Source organism: Protomyctophum parallelum (assembly GCF_964188405.1).
Source record: "Protomyctophum parallelum genome assembly, chromosome: 8".
In the NCBI taxonomy this organism is placed as follows: domain Eukaryota; kingdom Metazoa; phylum Chordata; class Actinopteri; order Myctophiformes; family Myctophidae; genus Protomyctophum; species Protomyctophum parallelum.
Genome location: NC_139703.1, coordinates 13,421,400 through 13,447,460, shown reverse-complemented (window position 1 = coordinate 13,447,460; position 26,061 = coordinate 13,421,400). Strand labels below are relative to the sequence as shown.

The 26,061-nt window shown below is 41.9% G+C and overlaps 3 protein-coding genes across 4 annotated transcripts in view; 1 reads left to right on the top strand and 2 right to left on the bottom strand.

Moving 5' to 3' along the window:
• LOC310863478 (serine/threonine-protein kinase 4-like) overlaps positions 1 to 11,382 on the bottom strand; it is a 37,562-nt gene extending 26,180 nt beyond the window's left edge. Inside the window, exons 1-8 of the mRNA XM_083771841.1 lie at positions 11,224 to 11,382; positions 10,223 to 10,337; positions 6,752 to 6,832; positions 6,077 to 6,205; positions 4,150 to 4,264; positions 3,411 to 3,575; positions 2,709 to 2,876; positions 2,212 to 2,349 (exon numbers count right to left, since the gene is read on the bottom strand). Of these exons, the coding sequence (XP_083627967.1) occupies positions 2,212 to 2,349; positions 2,709 to 2,876; positions 3,411 to 3,575; positions 4,150 to 4,264; positions 6,077 to 6,205; positions 6,752 to 6,832; positions 10,223 to 10,266 (840 nt within the window). The 5' untranslated portion in view covers positions 10,267 to 10,337; positions 11,224 to 11,382. The remainder of the gene's footprint in view (positions 1 to 2,211; positions 2,350 to 2,708; positions 2,877 to 3,410; positions 3,576 to 4,149; positions 4,265 to 6,076; positions 6,206 to 6,751; positions 6,833 to 10,222; positions 10,338 to 11,223) is intronic.
• Positions 1 to 16,527, bottom strand: part of LOC310863481 (cytochrome c oxidase subunit 6C-1-like) — a 47,073-nt gene extending 30,546 nt beyond the window's left edge. Inside the window, exons 1-4 of one of the 2 annotated variants that reach the window (XR_014569668.1) lie at positions 16,371 to 16,527; positions 15,050 to 15,163; positions 13,978 to 14,110; positions 13,674 to 13,782 (exon numbers count right to left, since the gene is read on the bottom strand). Coding sequence is in view for 1 of the 2 variants with exons in the window: in XM_083771846.1 (XP_083627972.1) it covers positions 13,985 to 14,110; positions 15,050 to 15,157 (234 nt within the window). In the remaining variant the exon portion in view is untranslated. Of the gene's footprint in view, positions 1 to 13,659; positions 13,783 to 13,977; positions 14,111 to 15,049; positions 15,164 to 16,370 lie in introns of those variants that run through there. The other variant, XM_083771846.1, reaches the window with a different exon arrangement.
• A 259-nt stretch (positions 16,528 to 16,786) lies between these two features.
• On the top strand, positions 16,787 to 25,141 carry LOC310862903 (uncharacterized protein; the record flags this gene model as incomplete). The annotated part of the gene is made up of 8 exons (XM_083771024.1): positions 16,787 to 16,828; positions 21,898 to 21,958; positions 22,745 to 22,795; positions 22,883 to 22,927; positions 23,218 to 23,281; positions 23,375 to 23,471; positions 24,336 to 24,392; positions 24,980 to 25,141. Exons 5-8 carry the CDS (start codon positions 23,223 to 23,225, stop codon positions 25,139 to 25,141), a joined length of 375 nt encoding a protein of 124 aa, XP_083627150.1. The 5' UTR covers positions 16,787 to 16,828; positions 21,898 to 21,958; positions 22,745 to 22,795; positions 22,883 to 22,927; positions 23,218 to 23,222.
• Positions 25,142 to 26,061: the final 920 nt, after the last annotated feature.

Here is a 26,061-nt window from a genome sequence, read left to right as displayed (position 1 = left end):
ATTGTTACCTGTAGTAACTGTGTGGTGGTAGCTCTGTGTTCAGGGTTCTATTGTTACCTGTAGTAACTGTGTGGCGGTAGCTCTGTGTTCAGGGTTCTATTGTTACCTGTATTAACTGTGTGGCGGTAGCTCTGTGTTCAGGGTTCTATTGTTACCTGTAGTAACTGTGTGGCGGTAGCTCTGTGTTCAGGGTTCTATTGTTACCTGTAGTAACTGTGTGGCGGTAGCTGTGTTCAGGGTTCCATTGTTACCTGTAGTAACTGTGTGGTGGTAGCTCTGTGTTCAGGGTTCTATTGTTACCTGTAGTAACTGTGTGGTGGTAGCTCTGTGTTCAGGGTTCTATTGTTACCTGTAGTAACTGTGTGGTGGTAGCTCTGTGTTCAGGGTTCTATTGTTACCTGTAGTAACTGTGTGGCGGTAGCTGTGTTCAGGGTTCCATTGTTACCTGTAGTAACTGTGTGGTGGTAGCTCTGTGTTCAGGGTTCTATTGTTACCTGTAGTAACTGTGTGGCGGTAGCTGTGTTCAGGGTTCCATTGTTACCTGTAGTAACTGTGTGGTGGTAGCTCTGTGTTCAGGGTTCCATTGTTACCTGTAGTAACTGTGTGGTGGTAGCTCTGTGTTCAGGGTTCTATTGTTACCTGTAGTAACTGTGTGGCGGTAGCTCTGTGTTCAGGGTTCTATCTGCACCTGGCTCGCTGATAACAAACTATCCTTACACCTGGGAAAAACTGAATCCATCCTCTTCGGATCAAATAGTAATCTCAGCAAGGCAGATGGCTTCTTGGTTAGAGTGGGTGACAATATTATCACACGAAAAGATCAAATTACCTACCTAGGTTCCATCCTGGAGGCCAATCTTTCCGGTGATAAGATGGCCACCAACGTAATCAAAAAAGTCAATCAAAGAACAAGATTCCTTTACAGGATCTCCTCACTAGTCAGCAAAAACACCTTGAAGACCTTAACAGGAGCCCTCGTACAAGGTTTCTTTGACTATGCATCCACCTCTTGGTACCACAGCACCTCAAAGGCCCTTAAAACAAGGCTCCAGACCTCCCAAAACAAACTGGTCAGGCTCCTACTTGGCCTCACCCCCCGAACCCACCTCACCCCTGCCCACTTTGACAGGCTGGGATGGCTTAGGGTCGACGACAGAGTACAGCATCTTGCAATGGGTCTGGTCCACAAGATTCGATACACCACCAAGATACCCATGTACCTGTCTAAATACTTCCTTAGTGTAAACGAAGTCCACACCCACAACACCAGAGGGAGTACAACAAACCATGTACAACCCAGATTCGGCACAAACAAGGGACTAAATTATTTTCGCTCCTATGCCACCAAAATGTGGAACGCCCTACCAACAGTCATTAAGACATGTGAATCCCTTGACTCCTTCAAAACCGCTCTCAAAGGGCACCTACGGATGGCTGCAATTCGAAACTGGCCTCTGTAAAATCTGAATCCCCCCCCACCCCCCCCACCCCATTTTCCCTCACTGTATATTGTATCTTTTCCCTTTTTTGCTTCCCATATGATGAATTTAGCTACATAGAAATGTCTATTTGTATGTCTCTAAATGTTTGTATGTCTTTAAATGTTTTGATGAATTGAACAATGTGGACCCTGTTGTAAACAAGTGTAATGCTTAATTGGGTCGTCCACTCACAGTTGACAGTCTTTGTATTGAGTTTGTGCTTAAAATGTACTGTAAATTCTACAAACTGTTAATAAATATTTCAATCAATCAATCAATCTATTGTTACCTGTAGTAACTGTGTGGCGGTAGCTCTGTGTTCAGGGTTCCATTGTTACCTGTAGTAACTGTGTGGTGGTAGCTCTGTGTTCAGGGTTCTATTGTTACCTGTAGTAACTGTGTGGCGGTAGCTCTGTGTTCAGGGTTCTATTGTTACCTGTAGTAACTGTGTGGTGGTAGCTCTGTGTTCAGGGTTCTATTGTTACCTGTAGTAACTGTGTGGTGGTAGCTCTGTGTTCAGGGTTCTATTGTTACCTGTAGTAACTGTGTGGTGGTAGCTCTGTGTTCAGGGTTCTATTGTTACCTGTAGTAACTGTGTGGCGGTAGCTCTGTGTTCAGGGTTCTATTGTTACCTGTAGTAACTGTGTGGCGGTAGCTCTGTGTTCAGGGTTCTATTGTTACCTGTAGTAACTGTGTGGCGGTAGCTCTGTGTTCAGGGTTCTATTGTTACCTGTAGTAACTGTGTGGCGGTAGCTCTGTGTTCAGGGTTTTTCACCAGACACTGGTGGACAAAGTCTCTGAAAGGTTCAGTCCAGAGGTCTGGGTTCCTTAACGTTGGAGGAGGATTGGTGGGGATCATGAAAATAGCCTGGAAGACAACACACACGCGCACACACACACACAGAATGGAAACGGTTAAATAAATAAATTGTGCATTTATATAGGGCCTTTATCATTGTGCATTACATTCACACAGATTCATAGACTGATGGCAGAGGAAACCATGCAAGGCACCAACCAGAAATTAGGGGTTCAGTGTCTTGCTCAAGGACACTTTGACACCAACTCTAGGGGAGCCGGTGATCGAACAGGGAACCTTCCGTTTCCCAAGGGGCCGCTCTACCTCCAGAGCCATGGCCGCCCGATTATAATGATTATGCAAATCAATCGCGATCATCTCAAATAATTGCCATTAGGTGATTATGCAATAATTGTGCCAGGCCTCACCCTCATTGGGTGTATGTCAGCGTACGGGGGTTTGCCCTCTGCCATCTCTATAGCCGTGATGCCCAGCGACCAGATGTCTGCCACGCAGTTGTACCCGATCTCCTGGATGACCTCGGGAGCCATCCAGAACGGCGTGCCGATCACCGTGTTCCGCTTGGCCATCGTGTCCTCACAGGGAGAAGAAAGAATGTAACAAGAAAATAAAGAGAAATAAGGAAAGAGAGAAACAAAGACAAAAGATAAAGAAATGATTATCTCATCCAAGTTTTCCCAAGTGTCCTCTTTCATCTATTCTAAGACAATTAGGCGTGAAATGATTAATCAAATAATTGATTAATAGATTGACGGAGCATTCATTGAATACATTTTAGCAGTTGCATTATCATCTTGATTGTCTTAATTTCAACTGGACAACGTTTTGAGCATGTACAGTAGATCTGCTACCTTTGATAAATTTTGTGTGACACATAGTATGGCGTTAATTTACAAAACATCTGTGTGAAGTGAGGGGCGCTAATATAGTAACTCATGTTGATTAGGTGATGTAAAACAAACGTGCAAACACAAACATTAAACGGCATTAACAATAAAGAGACAATATGACGTAAATGACACATTATGTCGCCCGACAGCGAGGGTATCTAACAATATTCTACGTCATAGAAAGTAGACAGGGTTGCACTGTGTAGGTGTTGTTCTTACAGTGAGTTGTCCTGCCACTCCAAAGTCAGCCAGTTTGGCCTGTCCCTCCGCATTGAGCAGGATGTTTCCTGCCTTGATGTCTCTGTGGATCTTCCTCATGAAGTGTAAATACTCCAAACCCTTCAGCGTAGCCTGCAGTATGCTGGCTATCTCTTCCTCTGTTAGCTACAACACACAACAAACAATAATACCCTTATTGGTAAAACTTTCTATGTGATGCCCATGTCTATAATTCATCATACAGTAAACACACTTATAGGAAGGTCTCCCGGGGGACAGCGGAAACGCTACAAGGACCACATGAAGACCCTCCTGAAGCGCTGTGCTATCCAACCCTCTGCACTGGAAGAGCTGGCTGCTGATCGCCACACCTAGCGGCACCATCAGTCACGAGGGCATCGCACACCTCCAGGAGCAGACCACGGAGAGGAGAAAACAGCAACATGTACAGTGACACCAGCGTGCTGCAGGGGACCTCCTTTCATCTGGCAATCCATACGGCTCACGCATTGGCCTACATAGCCACATGGAATGGCACCGTCGCAAACCCCGCCGCTCCCCCCCCCCCCAATAACCCACGCTTGGAGCAACGTCATCATCGAAATCGATGGACAGCCATAAGCACAAGTAAGTAAGTAAAGTGTGTGTGTGTGTGTGTGTGTGTGTGTGTGTGTGTGTGTGTGTGTGTGTGTGTGTGTGTGTGTGTGTGTGTACTGTATACCAGGGTGTGTTATATTACCGTTTTGTTGCGTAGTCGGATGATGTCGGACACAGACCCTGCTCCGCAGTACTCCATGACGATCCACAGGTCACTGTTCTTAAAGTAGCTGCCGTAGTACCGTACCACGTGGGGGCTGATGGATACAAGACAATGCATACAGTTACAGTAGAGGCAACATTACGGAATGTGGATGCAGGGATCGAAGCAAAATGTTAATCTCACGACTGAAAGAATGTGTTGTTGGGCCAAGTCCTAATCTGCCATTGGTGAAACAACATGAAAGGAGACACGCACGCACGCACGCACGCACGCACGCACGCACGCACACACGCATTGTGTTTCATGAACAATTGGTACAATCTGTAATGCGTTTCGGTAGCCATACAGCCAGCCAATCTGCAAAAGAATGCAGATTGAGGCTTGCTTTTATTAAATATCAGAGATCAGTTAGGGTTTTCTGGATTGAACATGTATAATATTGATAGTTTCACCACTTAAAAAATCTCGTCAATGTTAAAATAGCCTATTTTTGGTGTGTGACAGGCTGACCTTTATGGAACCCAAATGTCTGAAATCAGTTGTGGCGACTGAGAACTTCCATGTGGATGTCTCATTGAATGTTTCTCTAGGAAACAGGGATCTAATCTGTAATCAAAATGGCGTGTCTGTATGTGTGAGTTTTGGTAAATCCATCGGCGCTCAGTTCAAAGGATTAATAATTTGTGCAGTCGAATATCGCCGATTTGATGCTTCTAATTCTCCCACCTTAATGTGAGCAAGCAAGTAGCCAATCTTGACACACATTGGACTGGAGCGTCATTGACCCTTTCCTTCTGCCAAGGCCTTCACTCTTGCTGGGACAGACTGGGAGTTTTTGACGCATTATATTGGAACTGAACCAGGAAAGCATCCGTGTCATTTTAGATTTGATAAAGCAACATTGGTTCTCAAAGTGGAGTCCATTATTTTATACTTTGGCTATTAAATAATAGCAGATTTACAAGCTTGTAGATTTGCTATTTTTGAAAATGTATATACACTGTACATAATATTTTTTACACGTTTAACCATATTACAGGTGCAGGTGTATAAAAGCCTTCCTTTTTTAACTCAAATCTTATGAAAGATCAAATGTTTTGAGATGGGTCGACAGCCAAATGCATATAATTTTGAGAACCAACATCAGTTAGGAACGTGAATTCTCTTTCATGGCTATCTGCCAGTTCACTTTTTGACTTTTTGACTGAGTGAAAAATGTGGCGGAACAGGCAGAACAACATAGTCGTCCTTCGCTAGCAGCCTAAAAAGTAATAACTGAACATGTTTTTAAAGCTTTACTTGGTCACATTGAGTCATACATTACAGTATGTTTGGTTTGCTGGGGTTTCTCCCCACACTATTCCTTTTGTCTGTGATTTAAACAGCTCTGTTTCTTGAATAAAACAGAACTGAAGCAACAACCTTGTATGGTTCATGTTCCAGATTCATCTTTGGCACCAACAATCGGCCCAAACGGTCGGCCCTCAGTGTCAACATGTGGACACCAAAGCAGCACAATATGACCAGTAGTGGCGAGAGCAAGCTATGGAAGACCACCAGTATTTTATTTAAATTAACATATTTTGCATTATGTAAAGCCAGTCAACAACACATCTCATTGTAAGACTCTATCAATGAAGTGTGTATTGCCATGTGGCCAAGGAGAAAATAAATGGTGTACAAGTAGGGCTGGGCAATGAAGTGAAAATATATTGAAACCGATATTTAGAACCCAGACTAATTAGACTTAGGGCAGATTTAAACCGAGACAGATTAATTCAAACTGTCCCCGAATACGATTGCCTGGTCCCCGCTGGTCATGATTAACATTGGCCTTGATTCTTCCACACCCGAGTACACTTCATTCAGCTGTAATGGTACATGTGATGATAACAGTAAATGTTACCTGTTACACTGCTGCATGATGGAGATCTCTTTAATGATCTCTTGAAGGTCAGACTCCACTGGAACCTGTTTGATGGCCACAATCTCTCCAGTCTCCTTATAATGAGCCTTAAACACACTGCCATAGGACCTGTACACACACACACGCACACACACAATGATTGGACAGTTTCAGTATAATGGCAACAATCTTTGCCATCTTAATGAACCTTAAACACACTGTTTATATCAGATATACACACACACAACACTCTGAAGGGTCACAGTGAGTCACAAAGACCAGCGGTTGGCAGAGAATGATGACAGGATCACACACACACACACACACACACACACACACACACACACACACACACACACACACACACACACACACACACACACACACACACACACACACACACACACACACACACAGTTCAGAAAAGGAAGTGAGTTGAGAAACAGGAAATAAAGAACCAGTGTTTATGACAAGGGTGTAGGGCCAGAGGGAGGAGCTTAATGTGTGTGTGTGTATGTGAGAGAGAGAGGAAAAGAAAGCTAGAAGATGTGTTTGAGTAGAATGAAAGTTGCGCGTGTGTGTGTGTGTGTGTGTGTGTGTGTGTGTGTGTGTGTGTGTGTGTGTGTGTGTGTGTGTGTGTGTGTGCGTGGCTGCGTGCATGTGTGTGTGACTCACCCTTCACCTAGCTTCTCCAGCACATCAAAGACTTCCTCTGGCTGCTTGGTCAGACTGTCCTCACTCAACTTCTTCAACTGCCTGAAGTCCCCCACAGACAGACAAGATGCACAGGAGGGACAGACAAGATGCACGTTTAATTCTGTGTTGGTCATTGAACATTGGAACATACAAAATACATTTCTGTTTGGCTTTTAGGATTTGTAAACAAAAGTTCCAGATATGACAAATAACTTAATGTACCAAGGAATGGACGACATATTTAATAACTTTATACGTTGCAAAATGTTCAATAAAAAAGCGCTTACAACGCATGAATTACAACACTTATAAAGCTGTCATTGCAACTGCACTGTACATTTTACATTTACTGTACGTGTATCTGTTAGTTGTTATTGTACCTTTTATGTACTTTTGGGATGTACTGCACATTCTCTAGCTTAACTTTCATGAAGGAATCTTTTTTTGTAATAACCTACATACAAAAATAGCTTCAAACACCAGAGCAACTACTACCAAGCAATGCTTAAAACAGCAGCAGCAGACTGTCAAGATATGAGACATCAGCTGAGACTAGACTCAACTTGCTCTCCTTTTCTTGCTCTCCTTTTTTCCAACAAAAGATTTCTACATAAAAGATATGTGCCCAATACGGGCTTCTGTGGGTATTGACACTTGTCAAATGGTAGAAAATGAAACTAAATCTGTATCTTTCTCGCTCTGTTGCGACGCCAGGATGCCACACACAGTCACACACTCAGTTCTCCACACTCAACGTCTCATTTGCTCCATTTAAAACACATCACTGTCACAGTGTGTCTTTATTTGTGGTAGTTGACTTGCTAAATATGACAGGTGTCACTGTGCAGAGCCGCTCTGTGAAGTGTGAACAGTTTTGGAGCTACTGATGTGAGTTATAGGTCTAGACAAAAGCCAAATGATTGCATTTCCTCTTTCTATCTCCCAAAGGCCCATACAATAGTAAACTAGATAGATGACAATTCATCATAGTCGAGTACGCTATGACTGCCATGGCAGCAGTCTGTCACAGTAGAGTACATGTCACTGTTTGAGATACACAGATGCTGTTCCGGACACCAGAGTAGCAGTACTCTGTAACTGTAACAGGTAAGATTTTACTGATTTTGGTGACCTGTCATCCTCCGTCAATTGCACATTGCACAAATATAGAGCCTCCAGACTGGGTCATGCTCTGAAAGACTAAATATTTATTACCACCTTGTAGCAGGTGCTACGAGGTGGCAATACATATTTAGCCTTTTGGAGCATGACCCAGTGTGTGGACTATTCTTCATTGATGCATTGCTTCTGCCCTCCACCCGGCATTTTACATTTTGGATGTGCATGCTTTTCTACTTGTGTTCATCCCATTTAGACCCGAGGCCGATTCCAAAAGACGCCTTCTGAATCCTAACAGTTTTCTGAAAATCGTATGTTTCATATATAAAGCAACATCTAAAGTGACAGATTCTGTCCCAGATTGAAGGGTTTATTTGTTATACAGTACTTTGAGAAGATTACCTTGAAACCTTCCAAGCGCATGTAACCTGGAAGATGAATCCTAACCATTTGAGTGATCAGCCTCAAGGCCAAAATAACATGGAAGAAAGAGCGGCGATCCAAGCACTCAAAGAAGTATAAAAGATAGGGCAGATCATGGTACTTTATTAACGTTAAAAGGCCAGAATAACATCATAGCAACTTCTTGTAAGAACAAAATAGCTCATAATCTAAGATAAACCATCCCAATTTCTCATAATCCACGGCTTTTCCTTAGCGACACTTTTTGGGGTTGGGTGTAAGGCGCAACATGGCCTCTTTGGGCTAAAAGTGGGGCTTAGTCTTGTTATTTTTTCTGTTGGTTATTCAGAGACACACCCCAAAAATATAATCATTAACATGTTTTAAGATGTTAAATACCCAAGAATACAAAGTCAGCAATGACCGTACAAGAGCAGATCAATAAGCCAAGAACCTAATATAGCAACATAAGAATCAATGACAATTGCTTTAAGCCTATTTAATGCCTATATATCACAGACAATCAGTGTTTGAAATGGGTCGTGTTGGTCTTTTAACCACATGCATGCATCCTAGCATCCATATTCTGACTACCGTAATTTCCGGACTATAAACCGCACCTGAATATAAGCCGCACCAGCCAAATTTAGGGAAAATCCCATATACAAGCCACACCGGACTATAAGCCGCACCGGACTATAAGCCGCAGCTACGTTAGCTCAGAGCCTGAGATGGCTCCGCGTTAGCTGTAAAAATCCATAGATTAGCCGCACCGTTGTATAAGCCGCAGGGTTCAAATCATGGGTAAAAAGCCGCGGCTTATAGTCCGGAAATTACGGTATGTCAGAATATTCTGCGAAAATAGGCAACCATTCAGCAAAAATAGCAAAGATACAGGTTCACACAGACGCTTCTAAATGGCTCGCCTCTTTGGAGTCACACTGTAAAAATACTAATACTAAAACTTAGTCAAATCCCACAGGACAGAGGAGTCAATGTGGAGTCCTGTCACTATGTTTGGAATTGCTGTTTTGAAAATGAGAATGTAAAGGTTATGAAGAGAACATGAGATGTGGATGAAGACTGTCAGCCAATAACAGGGCCGGATATGGACCAACAACTAAAATTACTTCCCAGCATCCCTGCTACTGTACATATAATTACAGGAAACAGTGAACATGTGAGCAGAGTAGATAAGACCGAACGCAGTGCAGACACCCACCCCATAGAGGGACTGAGGCAACAGTAGTTCCTACTGAGTTCCTACTCAGTGAAATCCTCAGTGTCATTTTAAAAGGTCCATTTGACTCTCTGAGTTCAGTAAAGACTGATTTACGGACAACACAGCTTACAATGAAAAAGTGAAATCTACACATACTACTGTCACGCATTTTCTGTTAATTCCCTTGATTACACAACTCAATCCATCAATGATAGATGTGTCATATAGGTCAACACAGTTGCTGTTGCACAGCACCATGGTAAATTGGTGAGAAGGTTTGGAAACATGTTCCTTCTAGGGAACAGAGGTTAAAAACATTTTCCATGCCATTTTGTTATGTTTTAGGTGCAAACCCCCCATTTGAAAAGTTGTTGTGCGTATGTAACCTATACATTTTGAGGGTCCCCTCCAACATCTGGCTTTTAGACATGATGTCATATGGGAGCCAAGTCTATTTATTGTTTTGTGTTGTCTTTATTATTGTTTTCTAGAATTGTCAATTGTTTGTTTTGCGTGACACTGACTGAATGAATATCCATATAAAAAGGGTATAAAAGGGTAAATATTGGGAAGTCGGGACCCCCTGGAACCTCCTCAAAGGACCCCTGGGGGACCCTGGATCCCATTTTCAGAAACACTTCTATAGAATACATAGGCCCTTTTGGAACCCTGTATACCTTCTGTGTATTGTTCATGTGTTCACTTACCTGCGGGGGTGATTCCTCATCTGTACTTTATCCTTGCTCTCCATGGTGGTATATCTTTTTGGGGCAGGTAGTTGTTGCACCCCAGCTACTGCATGTGTCCAAGTCCTGTCAAAACCTGCATACACAGCAGTGGTGGAAAAAAGTACTCACATTTTGTACTAATCTGTTATAAGTAAATGTCTGGAACACACAAAAAAGTACAAATTATTGCTATCAAAACAGGCCCGGATTGGACAGTCTGGCAATCCTGGCATATGCCAGAAAGGCTGGCCAGTCATGGGGCCAGGGCTGAGCCAAAACAATAAGAAAGATTACCGGTAATTAAAAAAACAAAAATAATTGAGCCGGTGAAGACCACAAATGCCAGGGCCAATTTCCTGTGCCAGTCCATGCTTAAATGTGCTTAAGTGTACCAAAAGTAGAAATTACTCATTATGCAGAATGTCCCATTTCACAAGCTTTAAAATGTATAAAACTATTTTGGACAATGTGTCGCATCGCAACGCATTGTGATCTGCTATTTTCAAATGGCAGGAATGTAATACAGGGCTGGAGTGGATAATGTAGGTTTTATAATAATAATAATAATTTACAAAGTAATAATAACTAAAGTTTTCAAATAATTGTAGGAGTAAAAGTACAATATATTTGACCTCTGTATAGTGTAGTAGATTGTACAGTACTTGTCTTGAGAAAATGTACTGAAATAATTAAATGTTGTTTGTTTTTATTTTATTTATTTACACGCCGTAGTACGACGGTGTCGCCTTTCGCCAAAATACAGATCTACAAGCGAACAACGCGCGGTGATGCGCCGTCGTTGGCTTGTATGTAGATTTGTTATTTTTTGTGTCGCGAGATTGTATAACTATAAACTGAAGCTTTCTCTAGCACAGTTAGCTGACCAGCTAACCGCTTTCAGTTAATAACTGTCACATTACCTGTTCGGGTTGGTGGTTTTATTTTAATCGTTTTGGAATAAAGACAAAGCTCATACGTACTCTTATATTTTCCTTTTCGGCTCCATTATGCAGCTAGTTTCAGGACGACATGAGACGTGTTGTCTGATAATGACAGTTTGTTGTATTATTATGCTAGCAGAAAGACATCCAGAACACTTCTACAACCAGGAAGAAGAATATCGCGCTGCTGCTGCTGGTGGCGGTGGTGGGGGACAGTGGGGACTCTGGGGAGGGAGAGCGCCAGGGGTAGGAGGTGTAACATCCTATTGCCCGAACGGGCGGCCGCAGACTCGCACTGCACTCTGATTGGCTCCTCAGCTAGGAGAGGTGTAACATCCCATTGCCCGGACAGGCGGGCGCAGCAGTCGCAGATTCGCACTGCACTTTGATTGGCTTAAACCGACGTTGGACTAGGCTCTCAACATCGGGTGCGGGGACCACCCAGGGGTCTTTGACGTTTAACCGTTCCAGCATTCGCAGATAAGTAAGCCTGGGACCGACCGAGGCTAATTTTCCAGGGGGTCTCCAACAAAATGTCTTCAGTTAATATATCATCAAAATCAGTTTAACCACTTTAAAGTTTATACTTCGGTTATTTGAAAATAGCAGATTTACAAGCTCACAATGCATTGTGGTTCAAGGTTTTACTTTGTAAATCTGTAACTTGTACCTCCCTCCAGACAATACTACAGCATAGATAACAGCAAAAAACGATAAGAAAAAAGTGTATCATCATAATATAATGATACATTTGCTACTACAGGGAAAACATGCTCTTATATTATATGAGCATGTTTTCCCTGTAGTAGCAAAGTTAGGTGAACTTTGTGAGCTTGTAAATCAAATTTAAAAAATGTAAGAACCTTTGAAGAATTCTCACATGCTCATTGGTGGCAGGTCTTAAACTTAGTACAAAGTACAAATGAGGGACACAGTGACACTAACCTGACCATATCAAGCATGGACAACATTTCATTGTATCATTCATTGATAATTAGCAACTGTGCTATATCCGGTGTATTTACGTCCATTAATATGCATTGTTCTGTCCAAATAAAGTAAAAGTAAAGTATTGTTTGAACCACCCTTGAACAGCCTAGGCCTTGCAAGCTCACCTGAGGCACCCCTGTCTCAGATCAGCACTGGACAGCGACAGCCCATCCCAAATCGGAGACTGCTAGACTTGGATCAAGACTAGCCTGGGCCGTGGCTCAGCGGTCCAGGCGCCGTGGCTCGTAATCCAGTCTGGCAGTGTGCCACGGGTTCGACTCCCGATCCCGACGGCCTTTACTGCATGTCATCCCCCCATCTCTCTCCCCATTTCCTGTCAGCCATAAAAAATATAAAATAAAGGCAAAAGCCACAAAAAAAAACTAGCATAGATGTTTTCATTAAAGTCTGACTATTTCTTTCGGATATGAAAAGACTCGATAATATATGTAATCTCACTCCCTTTTTTCTGAACGGTTTACTTTCCACATCCTTAATATCAAACCACTCATCATTTTAGTTTTGCCAAGTCAGAAGCAGTTGAGTTTAAAACGAAAGTCACAGCCATTTTTTCCTGTAACAATTTAAGAGGGCCTCATACAGTATGGGCGAAGAAACAGCATAAATATTGCATGGGGGGTCTGTGGCACAAAATATTTTCAAATGGGGGTCCATGTCCAAATACATATTAATTTGGGGGTCCCTAATGGGGACATTAAAAGATGTGAGACCAGTGTCATAGACAGACAAACCAAACAGCAGGGATCAGCGACTAAAAGTGGTTGCACACTGGACACGTTTTTCAGAAAACCAATGGAGAAACGCAAAAAATCCGAAAGACGTGTGCAGGGACCTTAAACCGGGGAAATTGGCATAATCTGTTGGGATTTTTTGAAAATAACCCCACATTCCCCAATCTCACATTTGGACGGATGGACCACCATACAATATTTGTGCTGTTTTTTCACCCATACAATTTCTGTAAAAAAATGAAATTATTATTCATGGACTAAACAAAACAAAACATACTTCTATTAAGATCATTGATTGCATATTTTGCACATGGGTAGTATGGATAAATCCACTGCATTTCTTCTTGGATTGTAGTTTCTTACCCCTTCTTTCACAACTGTAGAATAACACCAAGCATTTAACTTCAAGTCGTCTCTTGAATATCAACCATGTTGCCAGCAAGCTTTGCCTCTTGCAATTTGGTCTATGTTTGACCAGTTTTTATAGTATAGTTTGTTGATTACTTTTGAGGCATTAATACAAATAAATATTAAATTAATAAAAAGGTCTTTAAATTGTCACTGTCATCTGGGGATCCCCCCAATATCATGTTGGGGCCCGACCCACAGGTTGAGAACCACATCGACCACAATTTCTGACAGATATCAGAATAGACTACATATTCTTCTGTATAGTTTAGTTTAACAATCAGTACTGAAATGTAGCTTCATGCACTTAAAAATGAAGACAATGTCATAACAATAAAAGTTTATTTAGAGGAACATATTATCAGCATAGCGATGTTCACATCTGATCAGTAAATATCATCCATGGGACAAGAAGAACTTCAGACCGGGAATGCACAATGGGGTAGAACTGGAAAGACAAAAGAAAACAATACATGTTTGTATTGTCTAATGGTTCTGGGATGGGGATATTATGAATATAACAAACACATGTTTATGCTATTTGAATAAATATTAACTATCTAATGTAAATCCTATCAATTTATTGTGAATGGAACATGAAAATCTGTGAACACTTTGCAAACCAAAGCCTTGCAGCACTTACAGTGCGTTTACTCTCCTGAGGGCCGGACACTTTCAAAGACTCCCGCATCCCTCATGGCGTTAAACTCCTTGACGGGATCGTACTGCTTGTAGAAGTCAGCGTAGGCCTGCTTCCTGGGTTCTGTCACTGCATACTGCGAGAACAATGAATCAATCAGACAGACAGACAAATGTTTTCTTCATGCGATAGACCAGTGGTCCTCAAACATTTTTGAAGGTCTCAACTAAATCAACTAGATTTAGACAACTAAAATCTTATTTTGAATCGACTAAAACTAGAGTAACACTAAGACATTCCAGGTGACTGAAACTAAATAAAAACTATTCAAGAGACTATGACTAAAACTAAAATCAAAATGTGCAACAATCAGCATCCACAGCACCCCTAAATTACATTGTAAAGTCTCATACATAGTCTGGATCTTCGGTGACCACCGAACTACAACATGACGTCACGAGCCGCGGTGAGGCGCAAAGTGCAAACCACCGCCACCGCCCCAGCCCTTCTCTGTTTTTACTCACCACCACTCAACGTTATTTCAGCTCCGGTGATCACCTCACCACCGAAAATCCAGACAATGAATGAGCCTTCACTTTATAGCAGCTTTTGTCTTATTAACCGTACGTAAATATGTCAATCTTTCCCCCAAAGATACAGTATGTCACGAGGAAAACTGGAGAGAATATTTGTTTCCATTAGGAGAGACTGAAAATAACTTTTGTACTTGGCGTTTAACCACCCCAGAAGCGTTCCTAATCTGGGGGGTGAACATTCAACACAGCGTTGTGAGCTTGTAGATTGGCTATTTTTGGGGAAGAGACTTGATGTACTGACTGTAGGTGGAAAAGAACGCACCAAGTTTAACTCAGGTCCGTTTTACTAAGTATAGACTGGGTCTAAGTGGTTAAACTGAAGTGACATTCCAAATATTATAAAAGTATTCTGTGGCAACCCTGGATTTGCGTCAAGGCACCCACTTTTAGAAGCCCTGTACTAGACCTAAGTGGTACAAACAGGCCACTGGGAAATTTCTTTTTATGTTCATAAGTATTTGTGATTTGAAATGTCACACCTTGAATGCAACTGCAGCGATGATGGACAGGGTGAAAGCGATGGGCAAATGGAACCGCAGGCGCTTCGCAAGCAGGTTTCTCATCACAGCAGGTTTGGGCAGAGACATGGTGAACTACCAGAAGAGAAAGACAAAAGTTTAGCATGTTCTCCTTTAGCATGGTCTAGCTCCGTTGTTTCTCAATCCTTTTCATGTCAAGGACCTTCAAAACGATTTTTGATGTTAAAACGTTTCAAACATATCTACAAGCTCGCAACACGTGAGCTTGTAGATTGACAATAGACAATTTATAAGTATCCGATGTATATGGGTTAAAGTGGTTACCGGTAAACTGATTTTGATGCCATTAACTAATTTGGAACCCCCTCAGGGACCCCTGGGGGTCCGTGTACCGCACTTTGACTTGAGAACCATTAGCCTAGCTGATATTCATCGAAGTGGACTGACTGCAGGAGAGGAAGTCAAACTACAACTGCAATTTCCATATGGCATTGAAGTATTTCACAAATATTATGCAGTAACTAGTAGTTTTGTAGTGTTCATTTATGCAATAACATTGCATAGCAGGATTCTCAAGAAGGTCCCATAAACCCAAACACAGCTAGCCTTACATGCTCAGGTGTTCTAATGGTTTTTAATGGCCTGGCGTGCACATTATTCTTATTCAGTCTCTTTTCCATGTCACCTAACTAACACTATTGTCAAAAGAGTGCATTTGCGAGATACACGTTTTGTGGATGGATGTCATATAAAATAACATTGAGCCTGAGGGCGCAGCTGTGCTAAATACCCAAAGTCGGGGTCAAACATGTTAGTGCTTCCCCACTAAAATCAAGCGTGTACAAATGGAACCAATTAAGTGGACCCATGTGGGTCTTAATTGTTGTTGAAATGTACTCAATACATAAATAATAAACCTTGCAGCCAGGACAGGACAGCATACGACCCTCTTACTCTTAAACCGGCGATTCAGGAAACTGGCGAGTTCTCCGGATACCCCTTCACCACTAAACCAGGTAACATTCATAATTAGGGCTATTACCAATTATCTAAAATGTCTGTTGATATTTAACAAGAACTAACGTTACACCATGTATCAGTCATTACACTTGTGAAACTCATCATCTTCAGCAAGCTTGTAATGTTTGTTGTCTAAATGTTAGCTTGACAGACACACAGCTAGCGTTGAGTTACGTGAGTAAAGCTTTTTGCTGTGAAAATGTGGAAAGCCAAATGATCCTCACAGAGTTCAATAACAATACAGTGAACATATATGAATGAACAATATAACTATTAATTGGCTAATTCTATGAATACTCACGAGTATAACTCACGACCTTCACGGAATATGCTAGAACTGTGTGGATGACAGCCGCAAAAAGGAACTGATGTACTGGTGCCGCAGAGGGACATGTGATGCTCTGCATTCCATAGGCCGAAAGGACGTCGTGCTCTTGGCTATTTTATCGTTGTTAGACAAAGAAGGCAACAATCTGACGATAATAAATAAACATGAAAAATGTAACAATATGTAGTCTGATTAAGTGTCTCCCCCGCCCCACCCCCCGAAAAGGAAACAAAAAAATATTAATTAACAGGCCAATCACAGCATCGTCCCCCCGGGCTATGGGACCTAAAAGGTTCACTTCGGGACACACCGTTGTGGGTACCAGATCTCTGTCCCTACCAGAAGTCTGTGGGGTCCTAGTCGCGCAGGAGACCGACGTCATCACGTATCACGTACGCAGCTTGCAGTACACAGAGCTCTATGACACAGAGGTAATATTATGTTATATTATGCTTTATGCAATGTTATATTATGCTTTATGCAACATAATGACTAAACGGATGTATAATGTTGTGTGTTTATTAGGCTCTATGTTATGTGTTCATCTGATTAAAGAAATAGGAGCTAATCTAGCCAAACAGATGTCGTTGGTTAGCCAAACAGAGCTATTAAACCTGTTAGCTCTGCCTTGTCTACATCTTCTATTTAGCATAATCGTTTCAGGAATTTAACATCACAATGCAACGTTTGGTACTCCGATATCATGTATTATTAGTCAGTTAAATTAACAATGATTTTACAATATAAATTGTGGTCTCAGAGATATAAATGCCATTAAATGGGGGTCCGTAGCCTGTTGCATGTCAAACTGGGGGTGCTTCTTTGGAATTAAACTGGTTGAGAATCACTGCTACAACTGTAAAAATCTTCTCTTATGGGGGTCCCTGCAAAAAAATGGGGGTCCACATGAATGATAAGATCAATGTGGGGGTACTTGGCATGAAAAAGTTTGGGAATCACTGGTCTTGAGAACCTATTGAATATATTTTCCCATAAATTGGTTATTACTGGACAGTGCCAGAAACTATGTGGCTTTCTAAACATAATTGAGCTATAGATAGACAGTCAAGCTGGTCAGATAGACCTATTTGTTACAGCAGATCTGCTAGCTCACAATGTTGTGATCTTGTAGATCTGCTCATTTCATATAGGCATAAAGCATAAGGTAAGGCAAACATACTGTGTTTCTCTGAAACTAAACTTGATGAGTCTACTAAAGACCCAGAGATTGAAATAGAAAATTACTCAGTCATTAGAAATGACAGAAACAGGCATGGTGGTGGCGTGTGCATGTATATTCACCAAGATACTGAATACATTACTCGTACTGACTTGCAGCATGATGAAATTGAAACTGTGTGGGTTTTCAAAAATGCTAAATCGGTATTAGTGGGCACCGTCTATAGACCCCCTGATCAGAATGAGTTCTATGATATACTTGAGGGGTGCTTAGCTGGGGAGGAATGTGTAGAGAAGATCCTGATTGGCGACTACAATACGGATATGCGTCATAAGGAAGCTCCTGTGTTCAAGTCATTTAGTCGGTTTTGTGATCTGCATAGTATCAGTCAGCTAATTACCCAACCCACAAGAGTGTGTGATTCTTCTCAAACTGTCATTGATCTCATTCTGACCTCGGACAAATCCAGAATCTCAAAGAAAGGGGTTATTGTATGTGGGCTCAGTGATCATTTTATGATTTTCTGTACCCGCAAAATACAAAAACTAAAGTTTGACTGTCACAAAACAGTCATATCTAGGGACCTCAAAACCTACTCTAGTGAGGCCTTTAACCTTGAACTGGAGAGTCTGGATTGGTCCGATGTGCTCAGGAGCTCACTAGTCGAAGAAGCATGGCTTGGCTTTAAAACCAAATTTACATCAGTACTAAACATCATGGCTCCTTTGAGAACCGTCAGGGTCAAAACCCGCTCGGAGCCATGGATGAATTCGGACATACTGACTGCAATGAAAGCCAGAGACAACAAATGCTCTGAACTTCTTAAATGCAAGTCCAAACTAGCCAAGTGCAAGCGCTTCGACAGTGATCTCCAAACCAAACTGTGCAACCTAAAAGCCCAGTGTAACAAGCTAAGAAACGGTGTAATTGCCATGACCAAATCAGCCAAATGTAACTTTATCAATGATAAAGCCGAGGAAATCAAAAACAATCCTCGGGAGCTATGGAAGTTACTAAACAACCAACTAGGCTGTGGTCGGAAACTAAAAACCAGGTTTACTAACATAAACATCAAATCGAATAACACCCTCATCACTGACAAACTCGATGTAGCCAACCACTTGAACATCTTCTTTACAAACATTGCAACAAAGCTGGTTAGCAAACTGCCCTCCCACTCTGGGCGTTTTGGTGTAGAGCACATCACAGCCTTCTACAAAAACCTTGGTGTTTGTAAAGATGATTTTAAAATGGCAATGGTAACAACCGAGGAGGTACTTAAAAAACTGAGTGCCCTCCAACCCCACAAGGCCACTGGCCATGACAATATTCCCTCCAAATTTCTCAGAGACTCAGCCTTTTCCATAGCTCCAGTCATCACCCATATAGTTAACCTCTCCATCAAACAGGGACAGGTCCCCCAAGATTTTAAACTGGCCAAAGTAACCCCCTTGTACAAAAAAGGGAGTAAATTAGAACCCGGCAACTACCGCCCTATTTCTATTCTAAGCTCCATCTCGAAAGTGATGGAAAAAATAGTCTATGAACAGGTTGAAAAGTATCTTGCCACTAATAAATTGCTGTACGAGTTCCAATCTGGTTTCAGAACATCCCACTCCACTGACACATGCCTCCTCTATTTGAGCGACCACATCAAACACGAGGTGGATGCTGGAAAATACTGCGGCATGGTCATGCTGGACCTCCAAAAGGCTTTTGACACCGTGAACCACTCCATACTGGTTAACAAGCTTAAAGCTATTGGTTTTGATAGCACATCAGTGAGCTGGATGCAATCCTACCTGGAGGGGAGAGAACAGATGGTGGAGGTGAACGGAACACTGTCCCCTCCCCTCCCAGTGAGCTGTGGCGTCCCACAAGGAAGCATACTAGGGCCTTTACTGTTCCTAATTTATGTTAACGACATGACTTCAGCTTGTGACTGCAACTTGTTCCTGTTCGCAGATGACTCAGCACTGCTGGTCTCGGACAGGAACAAACTGCAGGTTGAAAAGACCCTCAGCTCTGAACTCGGTAGAATCTGCACCTGGCTCGCTGATAACAAACTATCCTTACACCTGGGAAAAACTGAATCCATCCTCTTCGGATCAAATAGTAAACTCAGCAAGGCAGATGGCTTCTTGGTTAGAGTGGGTGACAATATTATCACACGAAAAGATGAAATTACCTACCTAGGTTCCATCCTGGAGGCCAATCTTTCCGGTGATAAAATGGCCACCAACGTAATCAAAAAAGTCAATCAAAGAACAAGATTCCTTTACAGGATCTCCTCACTGGTCAGCAAAAACACCTTGAAGACCTTAACAGGAGCCCTCGTACAAGGTTTCTTTGACTATGCATCCACCTCTTGGTACCACAGCACCTCAAAGGCCCTTAAAACAAGGCTCCAGACCTCTCAAAACAAACTGGTCAGGCTCCTACTTGGCCTCACCCCCCGAACCCACCTCACCCCTGCCCACTTTGACAGGCTGGGATGGCTTAGGGTCGACGACAGAGTACAGCATCTTGCAATGGGTCTGGTCCACAAGATTCGATACACCACCAAGATACCCATGTACCTGTCTAAATACTTCCTTAATGTAAACGAAGTCCACACCCACAACACCAGAGGGAGTGCAACAAACCATGTACAACCCAGATTCGGCACAAACAAGGGACTAAATTCTTTTCGCTCCTATGCCACCAAAATGTGGAACGCCCTACCAACAGTCATTAAGACATGTGAATCCCTTGACTCCTTCAAAACCGCTCTCAAAGGGCACCTACGGATGGCTGCAATTCGAAACTGGCCTCTGTAAAATCTGAATCCCCCACACCCCCCCTCCCTCACTGTATATAGTATCTTTTCCCTTTTTTGCTTCCCATATGATGAATTCCTGTTCTGTTCTTTACCTACAGAGAAATGTCTATTTGTATGTCTCTAAATGTTTGTATGTCTTTAAATGTTTTGATGAATTGAACAATGTGGACCCTGTTGTAAACAAGTGTAATGCTTAATTGGGTCGTCCACTCACAGTTGACAGTCTTTGTATTGAGTTTGTGCTTAAAATGTACTGTAAATTCTACAAACTGTTAATAAAGATTTCAATCAATCAATCAATGTATGTAGGGTAAAAGGTTAATAATTAGATGTCATACTGTGCAGATTGTAGATTGTACTGCTGATTGTACTGTAGGCCTATTCACATGCAAGTAACTTTAGGCAAAGGTGTCACAAAGCAACAAAGAAAAGCACTGGTGGTAGTACTATATCATACTGTATGATATACAGAGTGCAACTCTCTGCGATGCTCAACCTTGGGATGTATTAAATTTACAAAACAGTTCATCCACAACTAAGACTGCAGCAGAATACTATGAATTGTACAAGAGTGAAAGTCAAGCCTTGTTCAAAGGCTGTTTTAAATGTAAGCCTTGTTCTATGGCTGAAGTCATTTCATGTTTTCTTTAAGCCTTGTTCAAAGAGGGCACCCGATGGCCAAGTGGTACAGGCGCATGCTTTGGCCTGACAGCGTGTTGTGTGTTCGAGTCCTAAGTGGTACAGGCGCATGCTTTGGCCTGACAGCGTGTCGCGTGTTCAAGTCCTTTTCATGAAGACCTTTGCTGCATGTCTCTCTCTTTCTCCCTCTCCTTACTGTCCATCTTCACTTGATACTATCAAAGGCAGGAAGGCCAAAAAAAGCCTTGTTCAAAGGCTGTTTTAAACGTAAGCCTTGTTCTGTGGCCTTAAAATAATTTCCATTTGTTTTCTTTGAGCGTTGTTCAATGGCTGTTTTTCTTTGAGGCTGTTGTAACTAGGGATGCACCGATATTGAAATTCTTGGCCAATACTGATGTTAAAATAACAACTTTGCCGATACTGATTTCCCCCCTTTTGTGACAGGGAAACGAATACAAAAAAAATACTGTTGACAATCTACAACTGTAGGCTGCAGATAACCAACACAAAATGTATGCTTATCAACAACAGATTAATATTGGCTACTGCCATCGGTTAATGTCAAGTTATTTGCAGATACAGATATTGACTGATAGCGGCACATATCGGCCAATGCCTGTTCGATACATCAGTGCATCCCTATAGTTGTAACTACTATTTTTTTAATGTAAGGGAACCAAATATTATGAAATCTCTTGTGCAGTAGTAGTACTGTAGTCTTGCAAATTATATTGCCAGAGAGATAAATGACATATCAATTAGATAGCCTATAGATAGTGGATTTCATTCGGTTTCCTTACACCTTTTTTTCAGAAACCACTGCAGTGGGTAATTTGTATTTTCTGATTTATTTTTAACAGTGACCTAGCTCAACGAATTGCTCCAGGCAAATGGACGACCATGTTCGGGACAGACATTCAGGTACATTTCTCTTGCATCTCGCATGCACGTCTTTCTTCTTGTCCACTTTAAATTGTCTATCTGTTTTTTAGACAGAAATGTAAAAACGGCAACAGGGTACAGTCAAACACTCCAAAAGGGATAGCACCAAAAAAGTCCTTGCTGTCTTGCTGTCTTACATTTAGGCCCTATGCAATCAATGTCTTGCATAGACATGACAAAATTCACAGGTAAATAAATAAAAGAATAGGGGCACGGTGGCACAGTCGGTAGTCGCCTCACAGCTAGAAGGTCCTGGGTTTGATTCCCGCTGGGGATGCTGTGGCCGTGTTCCCTCCGCGTCATCAGTGCCCATACCCGAGGTGGGGTTAGCGAAAGCGCCTTTCGGTGTGGAGTTTGCATGTTCTCCCCGTGTCCCCTAGGGTAGGTACCCTCACAAAAACATGCAGTAATGCTGGTCTCTAAACTGCCTCCGGGGCGCCTGATGGAGGGGAAAGGAACTGGTCGGAATAACGTGTTCTTTCCACGCGCTACGTCCGGCCAAGGAAATTCCCCCTTGTCAGGTGAAAAGAAGCCGCTTGGAGTGGACTCCTCATACATATGAGGCATGAGGTCAGTCCGCTGCCCCCCCAGGTTGGCAGAGGAAGTGTAGCGCCCAGGATTACATTAGATAATTGGCACTGGGTGAAAAAACTGGCTTGCAAAATCGTGGGAGACAAATTATAGAAATCTTTTTTTAAAGAAATACATTTCAATATCACAGTAAAAAGAACTAATGCTGCATTGCTGTTCCCAATTATTTTACAGGGTTTCCCTCACCAGACGAGTGGAAATAGTTGTGGCATATTCATGCTGATGGTAAATAACTTTCTTTTGTCTATATATAAAGTGTTATTATTTTATTTGAAACTCACTCATAAGTTCACTGATCTTTGCCATTCACAGTATGCACTCAGCCTGAGCACAGGCGTCCCGTTTTGGCATTCTGAGGTCAGTATCTTTCAAAATAAAATCCACCGTTACAGTAGTGTTTCTTTTCTAAATTTCGGTAATTAAAATATTCATAAGAAAGTAAGAAGAATTTAGAAGTGTATTAAACTCTAGTGTTAACCACACACCACTATATTGTGTTTGTCTATTTAACATGGATTTATAACTCTTCTTTCTGCATTGCAGACATTGACGTGCATATAATACTGACATTTTTAAATATAGACAAATGGTAAACTACTGATTTGTGACTTAAAATGAACTCAACTTAAATCTTCCCTTTCATTTAGGGGACATGCCACATGTCCGGAAATGGTGGTGTGTTGGACTAATGGAACGGTTCCAGATTGATGGGTAAGACAAATGTAAATGTACTGTACTTCCTAAACACCATTCGTTAGGGCTTTAGTTAACTTTTAATTGTGATACCAATATCTCATTCAAAAGCCATGGACAGCGCTTCGCTCACTGGACCGATGAGGCCACAGCCTTGCTGCAGGGGTTGCTGGAGCCCATATACAGCCTCCCAAGGCCTAAAAAGAGGGTGAGCAGAAATGTAACACACACTGACCAAAAAAGTATTTAAATGTAATTTATTGGCTTGCAAGAAAGTCTACGGGTTTCATTTGTGTGTGTGTGTGTGTGTGTGTGTGTGTGTGTGTGTGTGTGTGTGTGTGTGGCTCTCGTCCACTCTCAGGCCAAGGTTAGCAAAAGATTAGCATTCTTCTGCTCTATTTTTCACTCCCTTCACCCTCCAGGCACACTTTGCTCATCATATACACCTAACTCGATAACCGTTTAACCACCGACTTCAAATTCGACACACGCGTTCCACCTCACCACAGGTGCAGTGTCCAGTCGCCGGACCAACAGTTGTCCAGAACCGCCTCCATATATGGAGCTGGCCTGTTCTGACATCATTCTGACGTCTGCATAGACAAAGAATTCCATATATGGGCATGAAAGGGACACAGACATAAATATCTGGGTGGGGCATGTATTTCCAACTTGCATCATTTCAAATAGGCCAGTGCCCAAGGGACACCGCTCTAGTACATATTGTTGGATTCATGTATTTAACCCCTACTTTTGGCTGGTAAGATGGCTACAAGTTTGAGTCAAAGCTTGTGTTATGGAGATACAATATTATTCAGCTCACTTTTCAACTTGATTGCTGTAACGTTTGACTGATTTCGGATAATAAGTACTTGTAGTGCTGAGCATGTAGTCTCCAAAGTCCTTAATATTGTTGTTTACGCTGTAATTGATTTAGACCTAGAGCAGAAAACTGGCAGTCTATGCTGAAGTTTTTATTCATCTTTAAATGCATACTTTGTTTACTGAAGCACAGTAGCTATGTTCCTTTTGTTCCGTTTTTGTATTGATGTTTGATACTGTTGTCCTGCAGTGTTTGAAGCTGTCCCAGCAGAGCCCACCAGGACAGAGTCCAGAAGAAATGTTGAAGGTATTGTTTTTTTTTTGTGTTTTTACTTCAAACTGTAGGGTGTAACGATATAGTAACTGCATCGAAAAATCTATTAATTTCAAGAATCGAAATATATCGAAATGTAGACAGCAACATTGACTTTGTATTGTGTTGTTTTGCAATGCAAATAATTGGCTGGCTATCCCACACCGGCGGCGTCCGACGCGCGCTGACGCCTCGCCTGATGCTCCGATAGAAACCAGTTCTATTTTCCAGGCGTTACCGCGCGTCAACGCCTGTGCCGCGTCGCTGCGCACCCGTCGTGTGTTGGGCTTCAATTGGCCTGAAATGCTGCAGACAGGTCTTGCATTTTGAGTTTTCTTAAGAAATCTCAAACTGCATTGATATATTGTTAGACACCTCACACCAGGAGAAGAACACTGCTACGCAAAGAAGTGGAGAGAGGATGTAGTGTGGGTTAGTGTTGCTGTTGTTGTATCGTATTTTTGTTAAAATGTATTGTTACACCCCTACTGCACATAGAACAGGAGGAAAAGCAAGACAGAGAACATGCAACAGAATGTGTTGGGTATGGGTGATTGACTGAACATTTCAATTCTCAATAGGAATCTCCTGTGATGAAGGGAATAGAAGAAGCCTGCAAGTGGCTGGACTTCAACGGGCACCTGTTCCAGGGGTCGGTCTGTCGACCCTCTATAATGGACATGGGGGGGGGAGGACGCTCTGGTGGCCCTGACAGCCTACTACAGGTTTTTTTTAAATCATGATGGGGAATCTGATGAGAACGACATCAGAGAACCGTTCCTATTTGGATTTCGCAATCCTGCTGACATGGAACTTTTTTTTTCAGAGGTTTCCGACAAAAGGAATGTTCGCGTGTCTGCTATCTTATTATAATATTTATTTATTTATTTATTTATTTTTTCATTTTTCATGACTCTAATGCAGCAAGTGTTCAATTATTCTGGTACTGCTTCTTCAGCTTAAGTTTGTTTCTCGTTTTGCTAGTTTACTTTTGTTGGGGAAGGAGAACAGCTCTAGGATTTATTTTTAGAGCGATTACAACTTTATTGTGGTCCTTTTTTGTCTAATTAAAAAGAAAAAGGTTTCTTTAACCATCCTGATATATTTCTTTACCACAGGATTCTTTGGAGGGGTTGTGAATATGTATTTGAATTTCTGTTGAAAATAATTGCCTAATGTATTCTGTCGCAAATAACAGACCTTCAAAATCACAATGCATATCAAATGGAGGTGTTGTGAGCTTGTAGGTTGGCTATTGTCGTCATGCGCCGCTGTGGTGTGACAGTATGAATGAGGCATAACACATCATAAATAAAAAAGAAGGTTTTCACTATGTTGTGGCTCTATTGTTGGTTCCAAACACATGGAGTGTTGCAGGCTTGTTGGCTGCAGGCTTGTTTTATTTAATCGTTCATTTATTGAACGATTCATGATCCATGTTGGTACCTCCCAGGTGGGTGGATGCTGCTATGACATGTGTAATATGATACTATGAACTATGATAAGTGTAATGGTGTATGTAATAAGTGTAATAGCATAGTGTAATAAGTGTAGTAGTGTAATAGCATAGTGTAATAGGTGTAGTAGTGTAATAGCGTAATGTAATAAGTGTAATAGCATAGTGTAATAAGTGTAGTAGTGTAATAGCATAGTGTAATAGCAT